This window comes from Anolis carolinensis, unplaced genomic scaffold (assembly GCF_035594765.1).
Source record: "Anolis carolinensis isolate JA03-04 unplaced genomic scaffold, rAnoCar3.1.pri scaffold_14, whole genome shotgun sequence".
NCBI lineage: Eukaryota > Metazoa > Chordata > Lepidosauria > Squamata > Dactyloidae > Anolis > Anolis carolinensis.
The window spans coordinates 7431602-7455374 of NW_026943825.1; the positions used below are offsets into that span (position 1 = coordinate 7431602).

At 40.1% G+C, this 23773-nt stretch overlaps 1 protein-coding gene across 1 annotated transcript; it reads right to left on the reverse strand.

Annotated features, from left to right (window-relative positions):
* Window positions 1-5: 5 nt before the first annotated feature.
* Window positions 6-22221, reverse strand: stx5 (syntaxin 5). The gene is made up of 11 exons (XM_062965479.1): window positions 22067-22221; window positions 17287-17521; window positions 14997-15067; window positions 13284-13339; window positions 13043-13113; window positions 11024-11140; window positions 8682-8738; window positions 5899-5980; window positions 4184-4284; window positions 3909-4030; window positions 6-788 (listed from the first exon to the last, which is right to left on the reverse strand). Exons 2-11 carry the CDS (start codon window positions 17500-17502, stop codon window positions 629-631), a joined length of 1053 nt encoding a protein of 350 aa, XP_062821549.1. The 5' UTR covers window positions 17503-17521; window positions 22067-22221; the 3' UTR covers window positions 6-628.
* Window positions 22222-23773: the final 1552 nt, after the last annotated feature.

Below are 23773 nucleotides of genomic sequence, written 5' to 3' on the forward strand. Positions count from 1 at the left end.
AATAATAAGTTTATTATTATTTATTATTATTATTAAAGATTCTGGGAGAGCTTCACCTAGGGGTTAAATGGCCAAGCTTGCTTCCTTGCCTACCAAAAAAAAAGAGATTTAAATATCCTACCTTGTTATGGGATGGAAGAAAGGAGGAAGAGGAGGAGGGAGAAAATGTCCCAAAGGCACAGGCCGTGGTCCAGCCTCACATCCCCAAAAGATGCCATATAGGAAGGAAGATCTCTCTGAACCGGACGCTAGCGTGTTAATATCGTCTGCTTATAAAAAGAAGTGGGACCGAGGCGATAATATTCACACTTTTCCGGATCTCCGAACGAGAGCAAACACATAGGTTAGGGAAAAGTGTTGCCAGATCCTGGTCCGATTTGAGATGGAGCGGGGAGGATGGGCGGGAGCAAAGTCCTTCACAGCGTAGTCCCAAATGATATTGCACTCGAGTCCTTGGTGGTCCCGCTCCACGGCAAAGGTGACAACGGGCAGGAATGGGTCCCTTGGGTGCCCGGCACGGCGCGGGCGGTTTGCCGGCCACCAAAGAGAGCAAGAGAGTCCAGTGTCCAAACACAGCTCTGAGGGAGGAGGACGCGGAAGAGGGCGAGAATATAAGCCGCCTCCGCCGTCAGGCCAGGAACACCACGAAGATGATGAAGAAGACAATAAGGATGAGGAAGATCTTCACCATCAGCCACCGGTTGGAAGTCACAGACTGGAAGTACTTCAGGATCTCGGTATGTGCGCCTTCGACGTTGAGCTGGGCATCTTCCACGTTGGCGTCAATTCTGTTGCAAACACAATAGTAGTATTTTCCTCAGCACAAAACAAGACTCATTTACACATACCGTATGTTTGGAATTATTTAAATGTCAACAACTGGCTCAAGATCAACAAATAAGAAGAGATATAGTAGTCATGGGTGACTTCAACTATCCCCTAGCACTTAAGACCTGGCACTTTACTAGAGCTTTTAATCTATGTTAATTTTATCAATATTTGTATGTATGTATTTTTATCCTTTCCAATTTTATCTCGTAAATCGCCTAGAGCATCTTGGATGGAGGGCGATTAATAAGTAATTAAATGATGATGATGATGATCCTGATATCTGCTGGAAAACAAACTCGGCCAAGAGCACAAAGTCCAACAAATTCCTCACTTGCCTTGCAGACAATTTTATGGTCCAGAAGGTAGAAGAGGCAACAAGGGGATTGGCAACTCTTCCAACTCTACTATTCTATGATTCTAAATGAGCTTTGTTGACATTCAGACTTGCTGTATTTATTTATTTCCTACATTTATATCCCGCCCTTCTCACCCCGAAGGGGACTCAGGGCGGTTTACAAGTACAGTAGAGTCTCACTTATCCAACATTCTGGATTATCCAACGCATTTTTGTAGTCAATGTTTTCAATACATCGTGATATTTTGGTGCTAAATTCATAAATACAGTAATTACTACATAGCATTACTATGTATTGAAATACTTTTTCTGTCTAATTTGTTGTATAACATGAAGTTATACAACATCCGAAAATACATCACACAGTCCTAGACACTTGGGAAGTGTTCGACTTGTGATTTTGTGATATGAAATCCATCATATCTATCTTGTTTGCTGTGTCATAATAAAAAATAGAGCAGAAAATAAAATAAAATACAGCAGCTATGGGTAAATTTCAAAAAAATAAAAATAAAAATAGATACCAATAAAATTATATGAATTGAGGCATCAGTAGGTTCAATGTTTTCAAACATTTACATAAAACTATCATTTAAGAGTGTCCAACTCTGATTAAATCATTACTCTCACCTTCTTCAACGTAAATTCCAATAACACATATATTTCCAATAATAGAGTAAAATAATAAATATAACAATAATAGAGTAAAATAATAAATGTAATAATAGAGTGAAATAATAAATGTAATAATAGAGTAAAATAATAATAATAGAGTAAAATAATAAATGTACTGTAATAATAGAATAGAATAAGGATTATTTGGGGGTTTTTTAGATAGTAGACATGGCCTTTTTCTTCTCTTTCATGCCCACAAGAAAATTCATTATTTTACTCCACTGTTATAGAATCACAGAATAGTAGAGTTGGAAGAGACCTCATGGGCCATCCAGTCCAACCCCCCGCTAAGAAGCAGGAAATCGCATTCAAAGCACTCCCGACAGATGGCCATCCAGCCTCTGCTTAAAAGCCTCCAAGAAAGGAGCCTCCACCACGGCCCCGGGGAGAGAGTTCCACTGTCGAACAGCCCTTCTCGCAGTGAGGAAGTTCTTCCTGATGTTCAGGTGGAATCTCCTTTCCTGTAGTTTGAAGCCATTGTTCCATTGTGTCCTAGTCTGCGGGGCAGCAGAAAACAAGCTCCCTCCCTCCTCCCTATGACTTCCCTTCACGTATTTGTACATGGCTATCATGTCTCCTCTCAGCCTTCTCTTCTGCAGGCTAAACATGCCCAGCTCTTTAAGCCGCTCCTCATAGGGCTTGTTCTCCAGACCCTTCATCATTTTAGTCGCCCTCCTCTGGACGCTTTCCAGCTTGTCAACATCTCCCTTCAACTGCGGTGCCCAAAATTGGACACAGTATTCCAGGTGTGGTCTGACCAAGGCAGAATAGAGGGGGAGCATGACTTCCCTGGATCTAGACGCTATTCCCCTATTGATGCAGGCCAGAATCCCATTGGCTTTTTTAGCAGCCGCATCACATTGTTGGCTCATGTTTAACTTGTTGTCCACGAGGACGCCAAGGTCTTTTTCGCACACACTGCTGTCAAGCCAGGCGTCCCCCATTCTGTATCTTTGATTTCCATTTTTTCTGCCGAAGTGAAGTATCTTGCATTTGTCCCTGTTGAACTTCATTTTGTTAGTTTCGGCCCATCTCTCTAGTCTGTCAAGATCGTTTTGAATTCTGCTCCTGTCTTCTGGAGTGTTAGCTATCCCTCCCAGTTTGGTGTCGTCTGCAAACTTGATGATCGTGCCTTCTAACCCTTCGTCTAAGTCGTTAATAAAGATGTTGAACAGAACCGGGCCCAGGACGGAGCCCTGCGGCACTCCACTTGTCACTTCTTTCCATGATGAAGACGACGCATTGGTGAGCACCCTTTGGGTTCGTTCGCTTAGCCAATTACAGATCCACCTAACCGTAGTTTTGTCTAGCCCACATTTTACTAGTTTGTTTGCCAGAAGGTCGTGGGGGACTTTGTCGAAGGCCTTACTGAAATCCAGGTACGCTACATCCACAGCATTCCCTGTATCGACCCAACTCGTAACTCTATCGAAAAAAGAGATCAGATTAGTCTGGCATGACTTGTTTTTGGTAAATCCGTGTTGACTATTAGCAATGACCGCATTTGTTTCTAAGTGTTCGCAGACCACTTCCTTAATGATCTTTTCCAGAATCTTGCCTGGTATCGACGTGAGGCTGACCGGACGGTAATTGTTTGGGTCGTTCTTTTTTCCCTTCTTGAAGATAGGGACCACATTCGCCCTCCTCCAATCTTCCGGGACTTCTCCCGCTCTCCAAGAACTCTCGAAGATAATTGCCAGTGGTTCTGAAATAACTTCCGCTAGTTCCTTCAGTACTCTTGGGTGTAGCTGATCTGGCCCTGGGGACTTGAATTCGTTTAGAGCGGCCAGGTGTTCCTGGACAACTTGTTTCCCTATTTGGGGTTGGATTTCCCCCAATCCTTCGTCCATTCCATGTTGCTGAGGTTGAAGATGGCTTTCTTTTTGTGAGAAGACCGAGGCAAAGAAGGCATTAAGCAGTTCTGCCTTTTCCCTGTCCCGTCGCCATCAACCCATCTTATTATTACATTTATTACTTTACTCTATTTATTATTATTACATGTATTATTTTACTCAATTTATTATTATTATTACATTTATGCCTGTACCTCTGGATGGTTTCTTCCTGCTCTTTGACCATGTGGGCCAGCTGCTGGAATATGGAGCCCAGCTCTACGATGGTCGATTCAATGTTCTGCATGGTGTCTGCCCGACTCTGGATATAGGAATCCTGCCAAAGGAAACAAAAGAATGTATGCATTGTGCAGGTGGGGAAGCCCAAAGGTCCCTCCCTCCAATTTCTCACAATGTGACACAAAATAAAATAGATCCGTAAAGGAAAACCAGAAAGTCTCTTATGCCTGTTTCCTGCATCCCAAGGCACCTGTTCATTGATGAGCTGCAACTGCTGGCTGGTCCGGCTGTCCATGTCGATCGCCACGTCTCCCGAATGCCGCGGTTCGTCCTGAAGCATAGCGGAGCCACCTGCAGATACAGTCAAAGGTGCCAAAGGCTCAGAAAGTCCCGCTGGAGCAAAAAGGGCTTGACATTTCCTCTACCCCCAAAATGTGAGGTATTACACCAGAGGTCCCCAAACTTTTAAAGCAGAGGGCCAATCTGCAACCCTTCAGACTGTGGAGGGGCCGAATTATCATTTGAAAAAAAAAACCTGAACAAATTCCTGTGCACACTGCACATGTCTTATTTGTAGTGCAAAACAACAACAACAACGAAAGAACAATATAATATTTAAAAATGAAAACAATTGTAAACAACATAAACCTATCAGGATTTCAATGGGAAGTGTGGGCCTCCTTCTGGCCAATGAGATAGTCAAGTTAATTAGGATTGTTGTTGTTGTTGTTGTGTGCCTTCAAGTCATTTCAGACTTTGGGCGAGCCTAAGTTTAAAATTATTTATTTATTCATTTACTACATTTATTACATTTATATCCTGCCCTTCTCACCCCAAAGGGGACTCAGAGCAGCTGTATGTACATACAATATATTATATTATTAGCATAGCACAATATTAGCATTATATATTACTATACTGAACTATATCACTATACTGTAATATTATATGTAATATATAACATATAATTAATATTATTGTATGGTATTATTAGTATTATATTGTATAACATTATAATATTATTATCAATATTATATATATATACAATATATTATATTATTAAAAATGATATAAAAATATTATATTATAAAACTGAGGGCAGGGGCCAGGTAAATGACCTTGGAGGGCCGCATCCGGCCCCCGGGCCTTAGTTTGGGGACCCCTGTATTACACTATAATGCACAAGATTTCTCTAGCCTAAAATGATACATTTTAATATATTGGGTTTATGGTTTCCGTCCCCTTGATCAGGTCATGTAAGTGTTATTTATTGCTATAATTGTATTATTTTACTTTGCTTAATAATATGTTGCTATGAAATGTTTGCGTTTTTTTTTATGATTGGAAACCGCCCTAAGTCCCAACCAGGAGATAGGGTAGTATATAAATAAAGTTTTATTATTATTATTATTTTATTATGACACAGCAAACAAGATAGATATGCTGGATTTCATATCCCAAAATCACAAGTCGAACACTTCCCAAGCGTCTAGGATTGTGTGATGTATTTTCGGATGATGCGCGCAGATCCCAGTAGAGTGGCCTTTTGCAGTTGGCAGATCGTAATTTTGTCAATGTCTATTGTTTCCAAATGCCGGCTGAGATCTTTTGGCACGGCACCCAGTGTGCCCATCACCACCGGGACCACCTGTACTGGTTTCTGCCAGAGTCTTTGAAGTTCAATCTTGAGGTCCTGATAGCGGCTGAGTTTTTCCTGTTGTTTTTCGTCAATGCGACTGTCACCTGGGATGGCGACATCAATGACCCAAACCTTTTTCTTTTCCACAACTGTGATGTCTGGTGTGTTGTGTTCCAGAACTTTGTCAGTCTGGATTCGGAAGTCCCATAGTATCTTTGTGTGCTCATTTTCCAATACTTTTACAGGTTTGTGATCCCAAATTATTATTATTATTATTATTATTATTATTATTATTAGACTAGACTGCTGTATACACACAGACTCACTTAGGTTGCTTGTGGAGAGGGGCATGGCAGAAACCGGCGGGCGGGAAAACTGTTCTCGGCGAGTCTTCTGCTGCTTGAGATTCTAAAGAAGGAAACAAGAGAGCAGGCCAAATAAGTCACGGAAAGCAGGCAGGCAGCATTCTCTCCTGACGTTTCACCCACCTCTATGGCAAGCACCCTTGGAGGTTGGGAGGTCTGTTGGAAACTAAGCAAGTAGGGTTTATATAGCTGTGGAATAATGTCCAGGGTGGGAGAAAGAGCTCCTGTCTGTCTGGGGAAAGTGGGAATGTTGCAATTAATCACCTTGATTAGCAGTGAAAAGCCTTGCAGCTTAAAAGCCTGGCTGCTTCCTGCCTGGGGGAATCCTTTGTTGGGAGGTGTTTGTTGGGAGGTGTTGAGAGTGTTTTCTCCCACCCTGGACATTCCACAGATATACAGTAGAGTCTCACTTATCCAACGTTCTGGATTATCCAACGAATTTTTGTAGTCAATGTTTTCAATACATCGTGATATTTTGATGCTAAATTCGTAAATACAGTAATTACTACTGTATATACTCGAGTATAAGCCTAGTTTTCCAGCCCTTTTTTTAAGACAGAAAAAGGCCCCCTCGGCTTATACTCGGGTGAGGGTCCCGGTTGGCTTAGATTTGGGTCAGCTTATACTCGAGAATATATGGAACATTTATTATTTTTCTCTATTATTATTTGTATTATTACATTTATTATTTTTCTCTACTATTACATTTATTTTACTCTATTTTTATTATTATTAATACATTTATTATTTCACTCTCATCTTATAATTATTATTGCATTTATTATTTTCCTGTATTTATTTTTACCTGAATTATTTTCCTGTATTTATTATTATTATTACATGTATTATTTTACTCTATTATTATTAAAAGGATACATAAGCCCATTGACATTGAAGAAGATCAGAGTTGGACAGTCTTGTTTAAATTAGAGCTTGATGTAAATATTCAAAAACATTTAACCTACTGATGCCTCAATTAATGTAATTTTTGGTATCTATTATTTCTGAAATTTACCACCCTCGGCTTAGACTGGAGTCAATGTTTTCCCAGTTTTTTGTGGAAAATTAAGTGCCTCGGCTTATATTCGGGTCGGCTTATACTCGAGTATATACGGTACATAGCATTACTGCATATTGAACTACTTTTTCTGTCAAATTTGTTGTATAACATGATGTTTTGGTGCTTAATTTGTAAAATCATAACCTAATTTGAAGTTTAATAGGCTTTTCCTTAATCCCTCCTTATTATCCAACTTATTCACTTATCCAACATTCTGTCGGCCCGTTTATGTTGGATAAGTGAGACTCTACTGTATAAACCCCACCTCCTTTGTTGGGAGGTGTTAGCTGGCCCTGATTGTTTCCTCTCTGGAATTCCCCGGTTTTCTGAGTGTTGCTCTTTATTCACTGTCTTTATTTACACTTGCCTCCAACCGACAAGAGTTTCTTTCTCCCACCCTGGACATTATTCCACAGGTATATAAACCCCACTTGCCTCGTTTCCAACAGACCTCAAAACCTGCGAGAGTGCCTGCCATAGATGTAGGCGAAACATTAGGAGAGAATGCTTCTGGAACATGGCCAGACAGCCCGGAAAACTCACAGCAACCCAGTGATTTCAAAGCTTTTGACAACACATAAAAGGTGTTTCTTGCCTCCCTCTTTTCCAAATGGGAATAATTATAATAATTTAATAATATTAAAACACAGTTGAAGGCACACAATTTGGCTTTGTCTTTAATAGGGTGTCAAGGGCTGCCTTGCTAAAATCTCAAGCAGCTAAAGTAATACAATATTATACTAATAATAATATTATATAATACTATTAATTATCTATATATATAAAAGAGTGATGGCATCACGGCGACCCACAAAACAACAAAACTACAAGCCCCCCAACCTCGAAATTTGACAACACAACCCATCATCCACGCCTCTAGGTTGATACAACAAAAAGCAAAGAAAAATAAAGTCCTAATTAGAGGGAGAGAAATAATTGTTTTTATCCAATTGCTGCCACTTAGAAGGCTAAGCTCTTCCCACTTGGTCTCCTAGCAACCCACTCAGCCCAGTGTTAATAAAAGAATAAATAATAAAATAAATACAAATAATACAATAAAAATAATAAAAAAACACTAAAAAATTAATACAATCAAATACTATAACAAAATAACTAAAAACAATACAACAAAATAATAAAATATAATAAATAAAAAAGATAAGTTACAATAAAATTGATTTAAAAAATACAAATAACGTCAAATAAAAATTCCACAACAACTTTTAACCAATACCACCACCACTTTGCCACAGCAACGCGTGGCCGAGCACAGCTAGTATATTATATATTAAATGTAATCATCATCATCATCATCATTTAATTACTTATTAATCGCCCTCCATCCACGATGCTCTAGGCGATTTACAAGATAAAATTGTAAAGGATAAAAATACATACATAAAAATATTAATAAAATTAACATAGATTAAAAGCTCTAGTAAAGAGCCAGTATTAATATTACTAATAATATTACTATATAATGATATAGTCCAATATAGTAGTTTAATGCTTATATTGTGCTATGCTAATAATATATTGTATGTACATTTGATTTGTAAGCCGCTCTGAGTCCCCTCCGGGGTGAGAAGAGCAGGATATAAATGTAGTAAATAAATAAATAAAGTTAGTATGTTGTTACCAGCTAATATCCAAATTGGAGAGAAATGGATCACGGCTGACTTACCTCTGTCCGCACTTCCAGAACAGACTTGAAGTCATTGGACATGGAGGCGAGCTTGGACTGGAAAAAGAAGAGAGAACAGCAAGGAAGTCAAAGTCACACTCTCACAACTCACTTTATCTCTATTCCTCCAACACGCCTGTCAATAATTCTTGGCCTTGCAGTATCTTTATCTTCAGTGCCACCCATCATGACTAATAAGACAGTCCAGTCTAGCTTAGTATAACAGTATTTTGCATAAGTAGTAGTTACATTCCACAAATTGTATAAAATTGTGCGCATTTGCATAACAACAACAACAACAACAACAATAACTATTTTTTTATCCTGCCACCATCTCCCCGAAGGGACTCGGGGAGGCTAACACAAGGCCAAGCCCAAAAACAAAACAGGAACAGAGTTAAAAACACAAATAAACAATATCAACAAAACAAGTCAAATAGGATAAAACAATAAAAACACAGTAGTATAATATAACTGTATCAATTTAACAATATAATAATATATAATACTCATATTATACTATACTAATATTATAATATATTGTATATACAGTCGAGTCTCACTTATCCAAGCTAAACGGGCCGGCAGAACCTAGGATAAGCAAATATCTTGGATAATAAGGAGGGATTAAGGAAAAGCCTATTAAACATCAAATTAGGTTATGATTTTACAAATTAAGCACCAAAACATCATGTTATACAACAAATTTGACAGAAAAAGTGGTTCAATACACAGTAATGTTATGTTGTAATTACTGTATTTACAAATTTAGCACCAAAATATCACGATGTATTGAAAACATTGACTACAAAAATGCATTGGATAATCCAGAACCTTGGATAAGTGAGACTCTACTGTACATATAATACTGATATTATAATGTAATGCAATATAATAATGATACACTATTATAATTGTATATTTATATTACATGTAATATTACTAATAATATTGTAATATAGTCATATAGTACAATATCTATATATATAAAAGAGTGATGGCATCAGGGCAGCGGACAAAACAACAAAACTACAGGACCCCCAACCTCGAAATTTGACAACACAACCCATCATTCATGGCTCTAGGTTGATACAACAAAAAGAAAAGAAAAATAAAGGCCTAATTACAGGGAGAGGAATAATAGTTTTTATCCAACTGCTGCCAGTTAGAAGGCTAAGCTCCGCCCACTTGGTCTCCTAGCAACCTACTCAGCCCAGGGGACAGGCACAGTTAAGCCTCACTTAGGCCTCTTCCACAGATTATCAGATTTTAACTGGATTATATGGCAGTGTAGACTCAAGGCCCTTCCACACAGCTATATAACTCATTTAGAATCTTATATTATCTGCTTTGAACTGGATTATCTTGACTCCACACTGCCATATAATCCACTTCAGTGTGCATACTAAACATAAAGACAACCATACAACAGACATTCAATACCACCACTACCTCAACAATTTCTCACCAACACCACCAGACAACGCCACAGCAACGCGTGGCCGGGCACAGCTAGTAATGATATATAATGCTTATATAGTGCTTATATTATGCTATACTAATCTATATATATAAAAGAGTGATGGCATCACGGCGACCCACAAAACAACAAAACTACAGGCCCCCCAACCTTGAAATTTGACAACACTACCCATCATCCACGCCTCAAGGTTGATACAACAAAAAGAAAAGAAAAATAAAGTCCTAATTATAGGGAAAGGAATAATTGTTTTTATCCAATTGCTGCCAGTTAGAGGACTAATCTCTGCCCACTTGGTCTCCTAGCAACCCACTCAGCCCAGGGGACAGGCAGATTTAGGCCTCACTTAGGCTTCTTCCACAGATTATCTAATTTGCACTGGATTATATGGCAGTGTAGATTCAAGGCCCTTCCACACAGCTATATAACCCATTTATAATCTTATATTATCTGCTTGGCACTGGATTATCTTGACTCCACACTGCCATATAATTCACTTCAGTGTGCAGTCAGACAAAACTGGTCTTAATGTCAGGAGAAAACCTTTACCCTTTACCTTAACTACCACCAAGTCCTCAATACTTTATTTCCCATACCACCAGACTTCGCCACAGCAACGCGTGGCCGGGCACAGCTAGTAGTACAATATAATAATATATAATGCTTATATAGTGCTTATATTATGCTATACTAATAATATAATATATTGTATGTACATATAACTTGTAAGCTGCCCTAAGTCCCCTTCGGGGTGAGAAGGGCGGGATATAAATGTCACTAATAAATAAACAAATAAAATTTAATAATAATTTGTATATGCATAATAATTTGCATAGGCCCCTCCCCATGAGCACATTTTCACCTGAAGTGACACGACCACTGTGTTTGAGTGTGTTTGCACATGTCTCCCACTCTGGCTGCCTTTGGCCTTGACAAATTCCTGCAGTTGTGCGATTTGTTTGTTCAGGCTGTTGATGTCCTGTGGGGAAAAAAAAAGAAAGGCCTAAGCAAGAGCATCAGCTAGATTGGAGGTTCTCGAGCTTCCTAATGCCGTGACCCCAAACCATAAGATATACTTGAGTATAAGCCTAGTTTTTCAGCCCTTTTTTAGGACTGAAAAAAAAACCCTCCTCGGTTTTTTATTTACTATTCTACTTTATTTATTATTACATGTTTTATTTTCCTGTATTTATTATTATTATTATTACATGTATTATTTTACTCTATTATTATTAATAGGATACATAATTTATTTATTTTATTACATCACTTCTACCCCACCCTTCTCTCCCATCAGGGGACTCAGGGCGGTTAACAATATAAACATACACATCAAAAAACAATTTTCATCAAATTTAAAAAATCATTGAGATTAAAAATTACAATAAAATTAAGAATATACATTAAAAATATACATATGTAAATTTAATCACATTTACATTGAAGAAGATGAGAATAATGATTTAATCAGAGTTGGACAATCTTATCTTAAATTTGAGCTTGATGTAAATATTCAAAAACATTTAACCTATTGATACCTCAATTAATGTAATTTTATGGGTATCTATTTTTATTTCTGAAATTTACCACCCTTGGCTTATGTGGGTCAGCTTATACTCAAGTATATATGGTATATTTATTATTTTTCTCTATTATTATTGGTATTGTTACATTCATTATTTTACTCTATTAATTATGATTATTACATTTGTTATTTTACTCTATTATTGTTGTTACCTTTCCATTTATTTTACTCTATTTTTATTATTATGAATACATTCATTATTTTACTCTATTATTACATTTATTATTTTACTGCATTTATTATTATTAATATTACATTTATTATTTCACTCTATTATTATTAAAAGGATACATAAGCATATTTACATCGAAAAAGATGAAAATAATTATTTAATCAGAGTTGAACAGTCATATCTTAAATTACAGTTTGATGTAAAGATTCAAAAACATTTAAACTACTGATGCCTCAATTAATATAATTTTATTGGTATCTCAGCTTATTCTGGAGTCAATATTTTCCCAGTTTTTTTGTGGTAAAATTAGGTGCCTCGGCTTATATTCGGGCCGGCTTATACTCGAGTATATACGGTACAGTACTTTTACATTTATTTTACTATATTTTTATTATTAATAATACATTTATTATTTTACTCTATTTATTATTACATTTATTATTTCACTGCATTTATTATTATTATTATTATTTACTGCATTTATTATTATTATTACATGTATTATTTCACTCTATTATTATTTAAAGGATACATAAGCACATTTACATTGAAAAAGATGAAAATAATGATTTAATCAGAGTTGAACAGACATATCTTAAATTACAGTTTGATGTTTTAACTTTGACTTATTAATGGTTTGATTTTAATCGTATGTTTTAATTTTCATTCGTGCGTTTTCGGTATTTGATGTTTTATGTATATATACTTGTTTTGCATTTGTAAGCCACCCTGAGTCCCTGCGGGGAGATAGAGGCGGGGTAAAAGAATAAATTATTATTATTATTATTATTAAAGATTCAAAAACATTTAAACTACTGATGCCTCAATTCATGTAATTTTATTGGTATCTATTTTTATTTCTGAAATTTACCACCCTCGGCTTATACTGGAGTCAATGTTTTCCCAGTTTTTTTGTGGTAAAATTAGGTGCCTCGGCTTATATTTGGGTCGGCTTATACTCGGGTATATACGGTAATTTTATTGGTATCTCGGCTTATACTGGAGTCAGTGTTTTCCCATTTTTTTGTGGTAAAATTAGGTGCCTCGGCTTATATTCAGGTCGGCTTATACTCGAGTATATACGGTACTTATATTTCGCCCATTGCCTCAGAGGACATCCTTACCTGCTTCACAATGTAGGTCAGCTCTTCTATCTCTATTGCCTTGTCATCAAAGAGTGATTTCCGCTTGGCCACTGAAGATATTAAAAAAGCCAGATTATATTATATCCACAAATGCCACCTACATATTCTGGTTACCCTGCTCAAACACTGAGCTTTTCGCTGACATCAAACGACATTTAATGACATGCTTTTGGTACTTCTTCCCATTCTTTTCTGCCCTATCCATGTTCCAAATACTCACAGATGGTTAGCTTCTCTAGCTTGGCAAATGTGTTGCTGAGGTCCTTCCCGATGCGCCTGAGAATCAGAAGGATTTGGCAAATCAACCACAATGACAACAACAAAAACTATAACCTGACTAAGTATCTCATATTGTTTATTTTGTTATCCTATCTGACACTCAGGAAAAAGATCCTTGCAGAGCACCGCAAACTGCCCTCTCAAAAGCAGGTGGGGTATGATTTGCCACTTAAACATAATAATAATAATAATAATAATAATAATAATAATAATAATAATAATAATAATAGTAATAAGATATACTGCTGGCATTATAAATTGGACACAGGCGGAACTGGACAATTTGGACAGAAAAACAAGAAAACTCATGACCATTCATCATTCCCTGCACCCTCGCAGTGACGTTGACCGGCTATATCTGCCCAGAAGATCAGGGGGCAGAGGACTCTTATAAGTCAAACAAGCAGTCAAAGAAGAAGAACATGCCCTGGCAGAATATGTCAAGCAAAGGGAAGAACCAGCTTTGATTGAAGTCAAAAATCAGAAACTCCTCAAAGCAGAGCAGACAAAAACCAGTACAAGAAAACCGCACTACAAACTAGAGCTGACAGCTGGCACAACAAAACATTGCATGGAAAGTTCCTTGACAAAATTGAAGGAAAAACTGACAAGGAGAAGACCTGGCTCTGGCTCACGAATGGGACCCTGAAGAAGGAGACAGAAGGCCTGATCCTTGCAGCCCAGGAGCAAGACATCAGGACAAAGGCAATTCAGGCCAAGATCGAAAAATCAGCTGATGACCCAAAATGCAGACTGTGCAAAGAAACCGACAAAACCATGGATCATATCCTCAGCTGCTGTAAGAAAATCGCACAGACAGACTACAAACAGAGGCACAACTATGTGGCCCAAATGATTCATTGGAACTTATGCCTCAAGTACCACCTCCCAGCAGCAAAGAACTGGTGGGATCACAAACCTGCAAAAGTCTTGGAAAAGGAGCATGCAACAATACTGTGGGACTTCCGAATCCAGACTGACAAAGTTCTGGAACACAACACACCAGACATCACAGTTGTGGAAAAGAAAAAGGTTTTGATCATTGATGTTGCCATCCCAGGTGACAGTCGCATTGACGAAAAACAAAAGGAAAAACTCAGCCGCTATCAGGATCTCAAGATTGGACTTCAAAGACTCTGGCAGAAACCAGTGCAGGTGGTCCCGGTGGTGATGGGCACACTGGGTGCTGTGCCAAAAGATCTCAGCCGGCATTTGGAAACAATAGACATTGACAGGATTACGATCTGCCAACTGCAAAAAGCCACCCTGCTGGGATCTGTGCACATCATCCGAAAATACATCACACAGTCCTAGACACTTGAGAAGTGTTCAACTTGTGATTTTGTGATATGAAATCTAGCATCTCTATTTTGTTTGCTGTGTCATAATAAAATAATAATAATAAAATAATAAACACACAGTTCTAAACACTTGGGGAGTGTTTAACTTGTGATTCTGTGATACAAAATCCAGCACATATATCTCGTTTGCTGTGTCATACTGTGTCTTTGTGTCAATAATTATAATAATTTTATTTTCCTATCCCACCTCCATCTCCCCACAGGAACTCGGGGCGGCTAATATTACATATAATTATATAATATACAATTATAATAGTCTAATCTCCTGCCTGGAATGGTTCATCTGCACTTACTTGGCCATAACGGAGAATTCGCTTCGTTGACGTACAGCACTGAGCACCGGTTTGTTGAGCTGAAGCCCATTCTGAAAATGAGAAGATGGATAAAGGCTTCCGGATTAGAAACAGAAGACAAATGGGTGGGATTCGGATGCGGGGAGGGGATTGTGAGTTTTAAATGCTATATTTTAAGTGTATTTGTTATATTTTAATCTATATTTTAACTGTAAGTGAATTGTTTTTAATTTAATTTTGATTTAAACTGTGACCAAAGTGTAGCCACCTTGAGTCCCCACAGGGATAAAGGTGGGGTATAAAAAAGTAAATCTATCTTTACATATAATAAAAGTGAAATAATAACAATAGCAATAATAGCAATAATAAAGTAAATCTATCTATACACATAATAAAAGTGAAATAATATAATAATAATAAGTAAAGGTAAAGGTTTCCCCTGATGTTAAGTCTAGTCGTGGCTGACTGGGGGTTGGTGCTCATCTCCATTTCTAAGCCGAAGAGCCGGCGTTGTCCATAGACACCTCCAAGGTCATGTGGCCACTGGCATGACTGCATGGAGCGCCGTTACCTTCCCGCCGGAGTGGTACCTATTGATCTACTCACATTGGCATGTTTTTGAACTGCTACGTTGGCAGGAGCAGGAGCTCACAGCGGGTGCTCAATCCACTCCCGGGATTTGAACCTGGCACCTTTTGGTCCGTAAGTTCAGCAGCTCAGCGCTTTAACACACTGTGCTACCAGGGCCCCCAAAATCTATCTATACATATAATAAAAGTGAAATGATCATAATAATATAATAGTAATACTAAAGTAAATCTATCTATACATATAATAATAGTGAAATAATAATAATATAATAGTAATATTGAAGTAATATTCTATACAATAGTAATATTGAAGTAATTATCTATACACATAATAAAAGTGAAATAATAGTAATAATAATATAATTATTATAATAGTAATAATAAAGTAAATCTATCTATACACATAATAAACGTGAAATAATAATAATAATAATAATAATAATAATAATAATAATAATAATAATAATATAAATACAGTAGAGTCTCACTTATCCAAGACCCGCTTATCCAAGCTTCTGGATTATCCAATGCATTTTTGTAGTCAATGTTTTCAATATCTCATGATATTTTGGTGCTAAATTTGTAAACACAGTAATTACAACATAACATTACTGTGTACTGAACTACTTTTTCTGTCAAATTTGTGGTATAACATGATGTTTTGGTGCTTAATTTGTAAAATCATAACCTAATTTGATGTTTAATAGGCCTTTCTTTAATCCCTCCTTATTATCCAAGATATTCGCTTATCCAAGCTTCTGCCGGCCCGTTTAGCTTGGATAAGTGAGACTCTACTGTAATAATAACAATAATAATAATATTAATAATATAATAGTAATAATAAAGTAAATCTATCTATACATATAAAAGTGAAATAATAATACTAATATAATAGTAATAAAGTAAATCTATCTATACATATAAAAGTGAAATAATAATATAATAGTCATGAAGTAAATCTAGCTATACATATAATAAAAGTGAAATAATCTATCTATATATATAAAAGGGTAATGAAATTTCGGCCTAGGATAAAACAACAAAACTACACATCCCAGAAACACTAAACTTGGCAGCACAACCCCTTATCCATGCCTCTACTTTCATACAACAAAAAGAAAAGAAATATAAAGTCCTAATTAGAGGGAGAGGGATAATTGTTTTTATCCAATTGCTGCCAGTTAGAAGGCTAAGCTCTGCCCACTTGGTCTGCTGTCAGTTAGAAAGCTAAGCTCCACCCACTTGGTCTCCTAGCAACCCACTCAGCCCAGGGCCACTTCAATCAGGCCTCTTCCACACTGCCTATAAAATACACATTATCTGATTTCAACTGGATTATATGGCAGTGTAGACTCAAGATGAGCACCAACCCCCAGAGTCAGGCACGACTGGACTTAATGTCAGGGGAAAACCTTTACCCTTTACCTTAACTACCGCCAATTCCTCAATACTTTATTTCCCTTACCACCATACTTCGGGCACAGCTAGTAATAATATAATAGTAATAATAAAGTAAATCTATCTCTATACAAATAATAAAGGTGAAATAATAATAATAATAATATAATAGTAATAATAAAGTAAATCTATCTATACACATAATAAAAGTGAAATAATATAATAATAAAATAATAAAAGTGAAAATACGTATGTGCGTATGTGACTGGGGTGCCCACAGACTTCACAAAGGGGAAACTCACCTGTCTGCTTTGCAAAGATTTGCAGGCCGAGAGGAACTCCTGGGTGCGATCCTGACAGGACATGGTGTCCCACTGGGGTGGGGGTGGTGCGGCAGGAGATGCGTCGGCAGGATTGACAGTCGCAGCAAGCGGCGGCGGCAGGACTTGGGTCTGGGAAGGTCCCAGGTAAACGCCTTGCTCGGTGTTTCTAGAGCCGTGGCGTCTCCTCGTATACATGGAGGCTCATAACCTGGTGCTAAAAGGTCAAGGAGAAAAGAGCCATCAACTCTCTCAACAGCTGAAATGTGTCAGGAGGGCTTTTTTAAAAAAGGTATTTTTAAAAATTAATTTATCAGTCAAAATGTATAAGTTTACATTCCTCATTTTACAAAATTTTACAATGGTGCAAGCCAGCAACAGACGGAATGAAATTTTGGACTCATGAAACAATATGAATTCGTTGGTCTTGGTGAAGGAGGGCACAAAGTAAGGGGAGGGAAGATATAACAACAACAACAACAATAAATAAATAAATACATAAAAATAAAACATGTAAAGTAGATAAAAACATGTGTAGTAGAGAGATATGTAGTAAAGTTGTAATGGAAAAGTCCAAAACTGATAAGAAATATCACAAGTGAAGTGAAGTGAAGATAAGAAATATATCAAAAAATGTTTTTGGATGTGATTTTTCTTTATTGTCAGATTGTATACCATATGATATGTTTAAGATACTGTAAAATGAGAAGAATATATACTTAGACATTTTGATTGATAAATTAATAATAATAATATTAATTATAAAACGTGTATAAGTAGATAAAAAAGCGTGTAGTAGAGAGATATGTAGTAAAGTTGTAATGGAAAAGTCTAAAACTGATAAGAAATATACTTAACGATGTTCTTGATTATTATTTTTTTTACTGTTGAATTGTATACAATATGGTATGTCAGGAGGGCTTTGATGGTGTCTTTCTGCCTGGCAGAAGCGGGTTGGACTAGATGCACCTTTGGGGGTCTCTACCCATCCTGTGATTCAGAGGCTGGATGGCCATCTGTCGGGAGGGATCTGATGGTGTCTTTCTGCCTGGCAGAAGCGGGTTGGACTAGATGTCCCTTTGGGGTTGGACTAGATGTCCCTTTGGGGGTCTCTTCCCATCCTGTGATTCAGAGGCTGGGTGGTCATCTGTCGGGAGGACTTTGATGGTTTCTTTCTGCCTGTCAGAAGCGGGTTGGATTAGATGATGGACTAGATGTGATTCAGAGGCTGGGTGGCCATCTGTCGGGAGGGATCTGATGGTGTCTTTCTGCCTGGCAGAAGCGGGTTTTACTAGATGTCCCTTTGGGGTTGGACTGGATGTCCCTTTGAGGGCCTCTTCTCATTCTGTGATTCAGAGGCTGGGTGGCCATCTGTCGGGAGGGATCTGATGGTGTCTTTCTGCCTGGCAGAAGCGGGTTGGACTAGATGTCCCTTTGGGGTTGGACTGGATGTCCCTTTGGGGGGCCTCTTCTCATTCTGTGATTCAGAGGCTGGATGACCATCTGTCGGGAGGGATCTGATGGTGTCTTTCCGCCTGGCAGAAGCGGGTTGGATTAGATGATGGACTAGATGTGATTCAGAGGCTGGGTGGCCATCTGTCGGGAGGGTTCTGATGGTGTCTTTCTGCCTGGCAGAAGCAGGTTCGATTAGATGTCCCTTTGGGGTTGGACTAGATGTCCCTTTGGGGGTCTCTTCCCAACCTGTGATTCAGAGGCTGGATGGCCATCTGTCAGGAGGGATCTGATGGTGTCTTTCTGCCTGGCAGAAGCAGGTTCGATTAGATGTCCCTTTGGGGTTGGACTAGATGTCCCTTTGGGGGTCTCTTCCCAACCTGTGATTCAGAGGCTGGATGGCCATCTGTCAGGAGGGATCTGATGGTGTCTTTCTGCCTGGCAGAAGCAGGTTCGATTAGATGTCCCTTTGGGGTTGGACTAGATGTCCCTTTGGGGGTCTCTTCCCATCCTGTGATTCAGAGGCTGGATGACCATCTGTCGGGAGGGATCTGATGGTGTCTTTCCGCCTGGCAGAAGCGGGTTGGATTAGATGATGGACTAGATGTGATTCAGAGGCTGGGTGGCCATCTGTCGGGAGGGATCTGATGGTGTCTTTCTGCCTGGCAGAAGCGGGTTGGATTAGATGATGGACTAGATGTGATTCAGAGGCTGGGTGGCCATCTGTCGGGAGGGATCTGATGGTGTTTTTCTGCCTGGCAGAAGCGGGTTGGATTAGATGATGGACTAGATGTGATTCAGAGGCTGGGTGGCCATCTGTCGGGAGGGATCTGATGGTGTTTTTCTGCCTGGCAGAAGCGGGTTGGATTAGATGATGGACTAGATGTGATTCAGAGGCTGGGTGGCCATCTGTCGGGAGGGATCTGATGGTGTCTTTCTGCCTGGCAGAAGCGGGTTGGATTAGATGATGTACTAGATGTGATTCAGAGGCTGGGTGGCCATCTGTCGGGAGGGATCTGATGGTGTCTTTCTGCCTGGCAGAAGCGGGTTGGATTAGATGATGTACTAGATGTGATTCAGAGGCTGGGTGGCCATCTGTCGGGAGGGATCTGATGGTGTTTTTCTGCCTGGCAGAAGCGGGTTGGATTAGATGATGGACTAGATGTGATTCAGAGGCTGGGTGGCCATCTGTCGGGAGGGATCTGATGGTGTTTTTCTGCCTGGCAGAAGCGGGTTGGATTAGATGTCCCTTTGGGGTTGGACTAGATGTCCCTTTGGGGGTCTCTTCCCATCCTGTGATTCAGAGGCTGGATGACCATCTGTCGGGAGGGATCTGATGGTGTCTTTCCGCCTGGCAGAAGCGGGTTGGATTAGATGATGTACTAGATGTGATTCAGAGGCTGGGTGGCCATCTGTCGGGAGGGATCTGATGGTGTCTTTCTGCCTGGCAGAAGCGGGTTGGATTAGATGATGTACTAGATGTGATTCAGAGGCTGGGTGGCCATCTGTCGGGAGGGATCTGATGGTGTTTTTCTGCCTGGCAGAAGCGGGTTGGATTAGATGATGGACTAGATGTGATTCAGAGGCTGGGTGGCCATCTGTCGGGAGGGATCTGATGGTGTTTTTCTGCCTGGCAGAAGCGGGTTGGATTAGATGATGGACTAGATGTGATTCAGAGGCTGGGTGGCCATCTGTCGGGAGGGATCTGATGGTGTCTTTCTGCCTGGCAGAAGCGGGTTGGATTAGATGATGTACTAGATGTGATTCAGAGGCTGGGTGGCCATCTGTCGGGAGGGATCTGATGGTGTCTTTCTGCCTGGCAGAAGCGGGTTGGATTAGATGATGTACTAGATGTGATTCAGAGGCTGGGTGGCCATCTGTCGGGAGGGATCTGATGGTGTCTTTCTGCCTGGCAGAAGCGGGTTGGATTAGATGATGTACTAGATGTGATTCAGAGGCTGGGTGGCCATCTGTCGGGAGGGATCTGATGGTGTTTTTCTGCCTGGCAGAAGCGGGTTGGATTAGATGATGGACTAGATGTGATTCAGAGGCTGGGTGGCCATCTGTCGGGAGGGATCTGATGGTGTTTTTCTGCCTGGCAGAAGCGGGTTGGATTAGATGATGGACTAGATGTGATTCAGAGGCTGGGTGGCCATCTGTCGGGAGGGATCTGATGGTGTCTTTCTGCCTGGCAGAAGCGGGTTGGATTAGATGATGTACTAGATGTGATTCAGAGGCTGGGTGGCCATCTGTCGGGAGGGATCTGATGGTGTCTTTCTGCCTGGCAGAAGTGGGTTTTACTAGATGTCCCTTTGGGGTTGGACTGGATGTCCCTTTGGGGGGCCTCTTCTCATTCTGTGATTCAGAGGCTGGATGGCCATCTGTTGGGAGGGCTTTGATGGTGTCTTTCCGCCTGGCAGAAGCGGGTTGGATTAGATGATGGACTAGATGTGATTCAGAGGCTGGGTGGCCATCTGTCGGGAGGGATCTGATGGTGTTTTTCTGCCTGGCAGAAGCGGGTTGGATTAGATGATGGACTAGATGTGATTCAGAGGCTGGGTGGCCATCTGTCGGGAGGGATCTGATGGTGTTTTTCTGCCTGGCAGAAGCGGGTTGGATTAGATGATGGACTAGATGTGATTCAGAGGCTGGGTGGCCATCTGTCGGGAGGGATCTGATGGTGTTTTTCTGCCTGGCAGAAGCGGGTTGGATTAGATGATGGACTAGATGTGATTCAGAGGCTGGGTGGCCATCTGTCGGGAGGGATCTGATGGTGTCTTTCTGCCTGGCAGAAGCGGGTTGGATTAGATGATGTACTAGATGTGATTCAGAGGCTGGGTGGCCATCTGTCGGGAGGGATCTGATGGTGTCTTTCTGCCTGGCAGAAGTGGGTTTTACTAGATGTCCCTTTGGGGTTGGACTGGATGTCCCTTTGAGGGCCTCTTCTCATTCTGTGATTCAGAGGCTGGGTGGCCATCTGTCGGGAGGGATCTGATGGTGTCTTTCTGCCTGGCAGAAGCGGGTTGGACTAGATGTCCCTTTGGGGTTGGACTGGATGTCCCTTTGGGGGGCCTCTTCTCATTCTGTGATTCAGAGGCTGGATGGCCATCTGTTGGGAGGGCTTTGATGGTGTCTTTCCGCCTGGCAGAAGCGGGTTGGACTGGGTGGCCTTTGGGGGTCCCTTCCAACTCTAGGATCCTGTGAGACCCGTATGTGGAGGCTCCATGGCGTCAGGAGAGGCCTACCCCGCAGGAGCCCCGCCGAGAAGCGCCTCCCTCCCTTCCTTCGCTCCTTCCCGCCGGAGACTCACCGGCCCCTCAGGCCCAAATCCCACCGAGACGCCGCCGGACTCCCGAGCCTTCCTTCCGCCGGAACCGAAAGACCAAACAACCGCACGTCACTGCCACGTACTCCCTCAGGGTGCGACGTCACACGCACGACGTCGAGAAGGCCCCGCCCCGATGTATACGTCACCCCCACGCATCTCATTGGACGCCGCGGGTTTGAGGGAGTTGCCTGGCAACAAAGAGCCGGAGAAGGAAGCGGAAGTGAAGCCGTGAGAGAAATCGGGTGGGGGGCCTTGGCTGTCAACAAGGCCTCGCTTGGGATGGGACTCCCGGTTGTCAAGTATTGCTGGAATCAGAAGACTCAGCCAGTCAGGAAGACACCATCAAAGCCCTCCTGATAGATGGCCATCCAGCCTCTGAATCACAGAATGGGAAGAGACCCTCATCACCATTTGTATTATCAATAAGTATTATTATCATCATCATTATTATTATAGAATCCTATTATTGGATTATTGAATCCAATGGCCATCTGGTCCAGGCCCTTTTTTCCAGGCAGGAAGCCACCATCAAAGCCCTCTTGACAGACGGCCATCCAGCCTTTGAATCACAAAATGGGAAGAGATACCCCCCCAAGGGACATCTAGTCCAATCCGCTTCTTCCAGGCAGAAAGACCCCATCAAATCCCCCCTGACAGATAGCCATCCAGACTCAGATTAAAAATCTACAGAGACCCAATCACCATTTGTATTATCAATTATCATTATTATTATAATTATTGAATCCTAGATTTTGAAAGGACCACAATGGCAATCCGGTCCGGCCCCTTTTTCCCAAGGAGGAAAGCACCATCAAATCCCTCCTGCCAGATGGCCATCCAGCCAGAGATTAAAAATCTACAGAAACCCCATCCCCATTTGTATTATTAATAGTACAAATTATTGAATCCTATAGTTTGAAAGGACTCGAATGGCCATCTGATCCAGCCCTTTCCCAGGCAGGAAGGCACCATCAAATCCCTCCGGACAGATGACCATCCAGTCTCAGATTAAAAATCTACAGAAATCCCATCGCCATTTGTATTATCAATTATTATTATTGTTGTTGAATCCTAGCGTTTGAAAGGACTGCAATGGGCATCCAGTCCAGCCCCCTTTTTCTAGGCAGTAAGACACCATCAATTCCCTCCAGACAGATGGCCATCCAGCCTCACATTAAAGATCTACAGAGATCCCATCGCCATTTGTATTATCAATTATTATTATTACAGTATTATTATTATTAATACATTTATTATTTCACTCTGATATTATTATTATTATTATTATTATTATTATTGCATTTATTGTTTTACTCTATTTATTATTACATGTATTATTTTCCTGTATTTTATTATTATTATTATTATTGTTACATGTATTATTTTACTCTATTATTATTAAAAGGATACATAAGCACATTTACATTGAAGAAGATGAGAATAATGGTTTGAGCGGAGTTGGACAGTCTTATCTTAAATTTGAGCTTTATGTAAATATTCAAAAACATTTAACCTACTGATGCCTCAATTAATGTAATAATGGACAAGTGAGACTCTACTGTATTATTATTGAATCCTAGAGCCTGAAACGACTGCAACGGGCATCCAGTTCAGCCCCCTTTTTCTAGGCAATAAGACACCATCAAATCCCTCCAGACAGATGGCCATCCAGATTAAAAATCTCCAGAG

Excerpts from the sequence above, each read along its gene's own strand:
- stx5 (XM_062965479.1), bottom strand. The coding sequence starts at position 17,502 with ATGTATACGAGGAGACGCCACGGCTCTAGAAACACCGAGCAAGGCGTT. Across the intron at positions 13,340-14,996 it reads GAATTCTCCGTTATGGCCAA|GCGCATCGGGAAGGACCTCA; the intron begins GTAAGTGCAGAT and ends TCTGATTCTCAG. Across the intron at positions 5,981-8,681 it reads TTCTGGAAGTGCGGACAGAG|AATCTCAAGCAGCAGAAGAC; the intron begins GTAAGTCAGCCG and ends TTCCTTCTTTAG.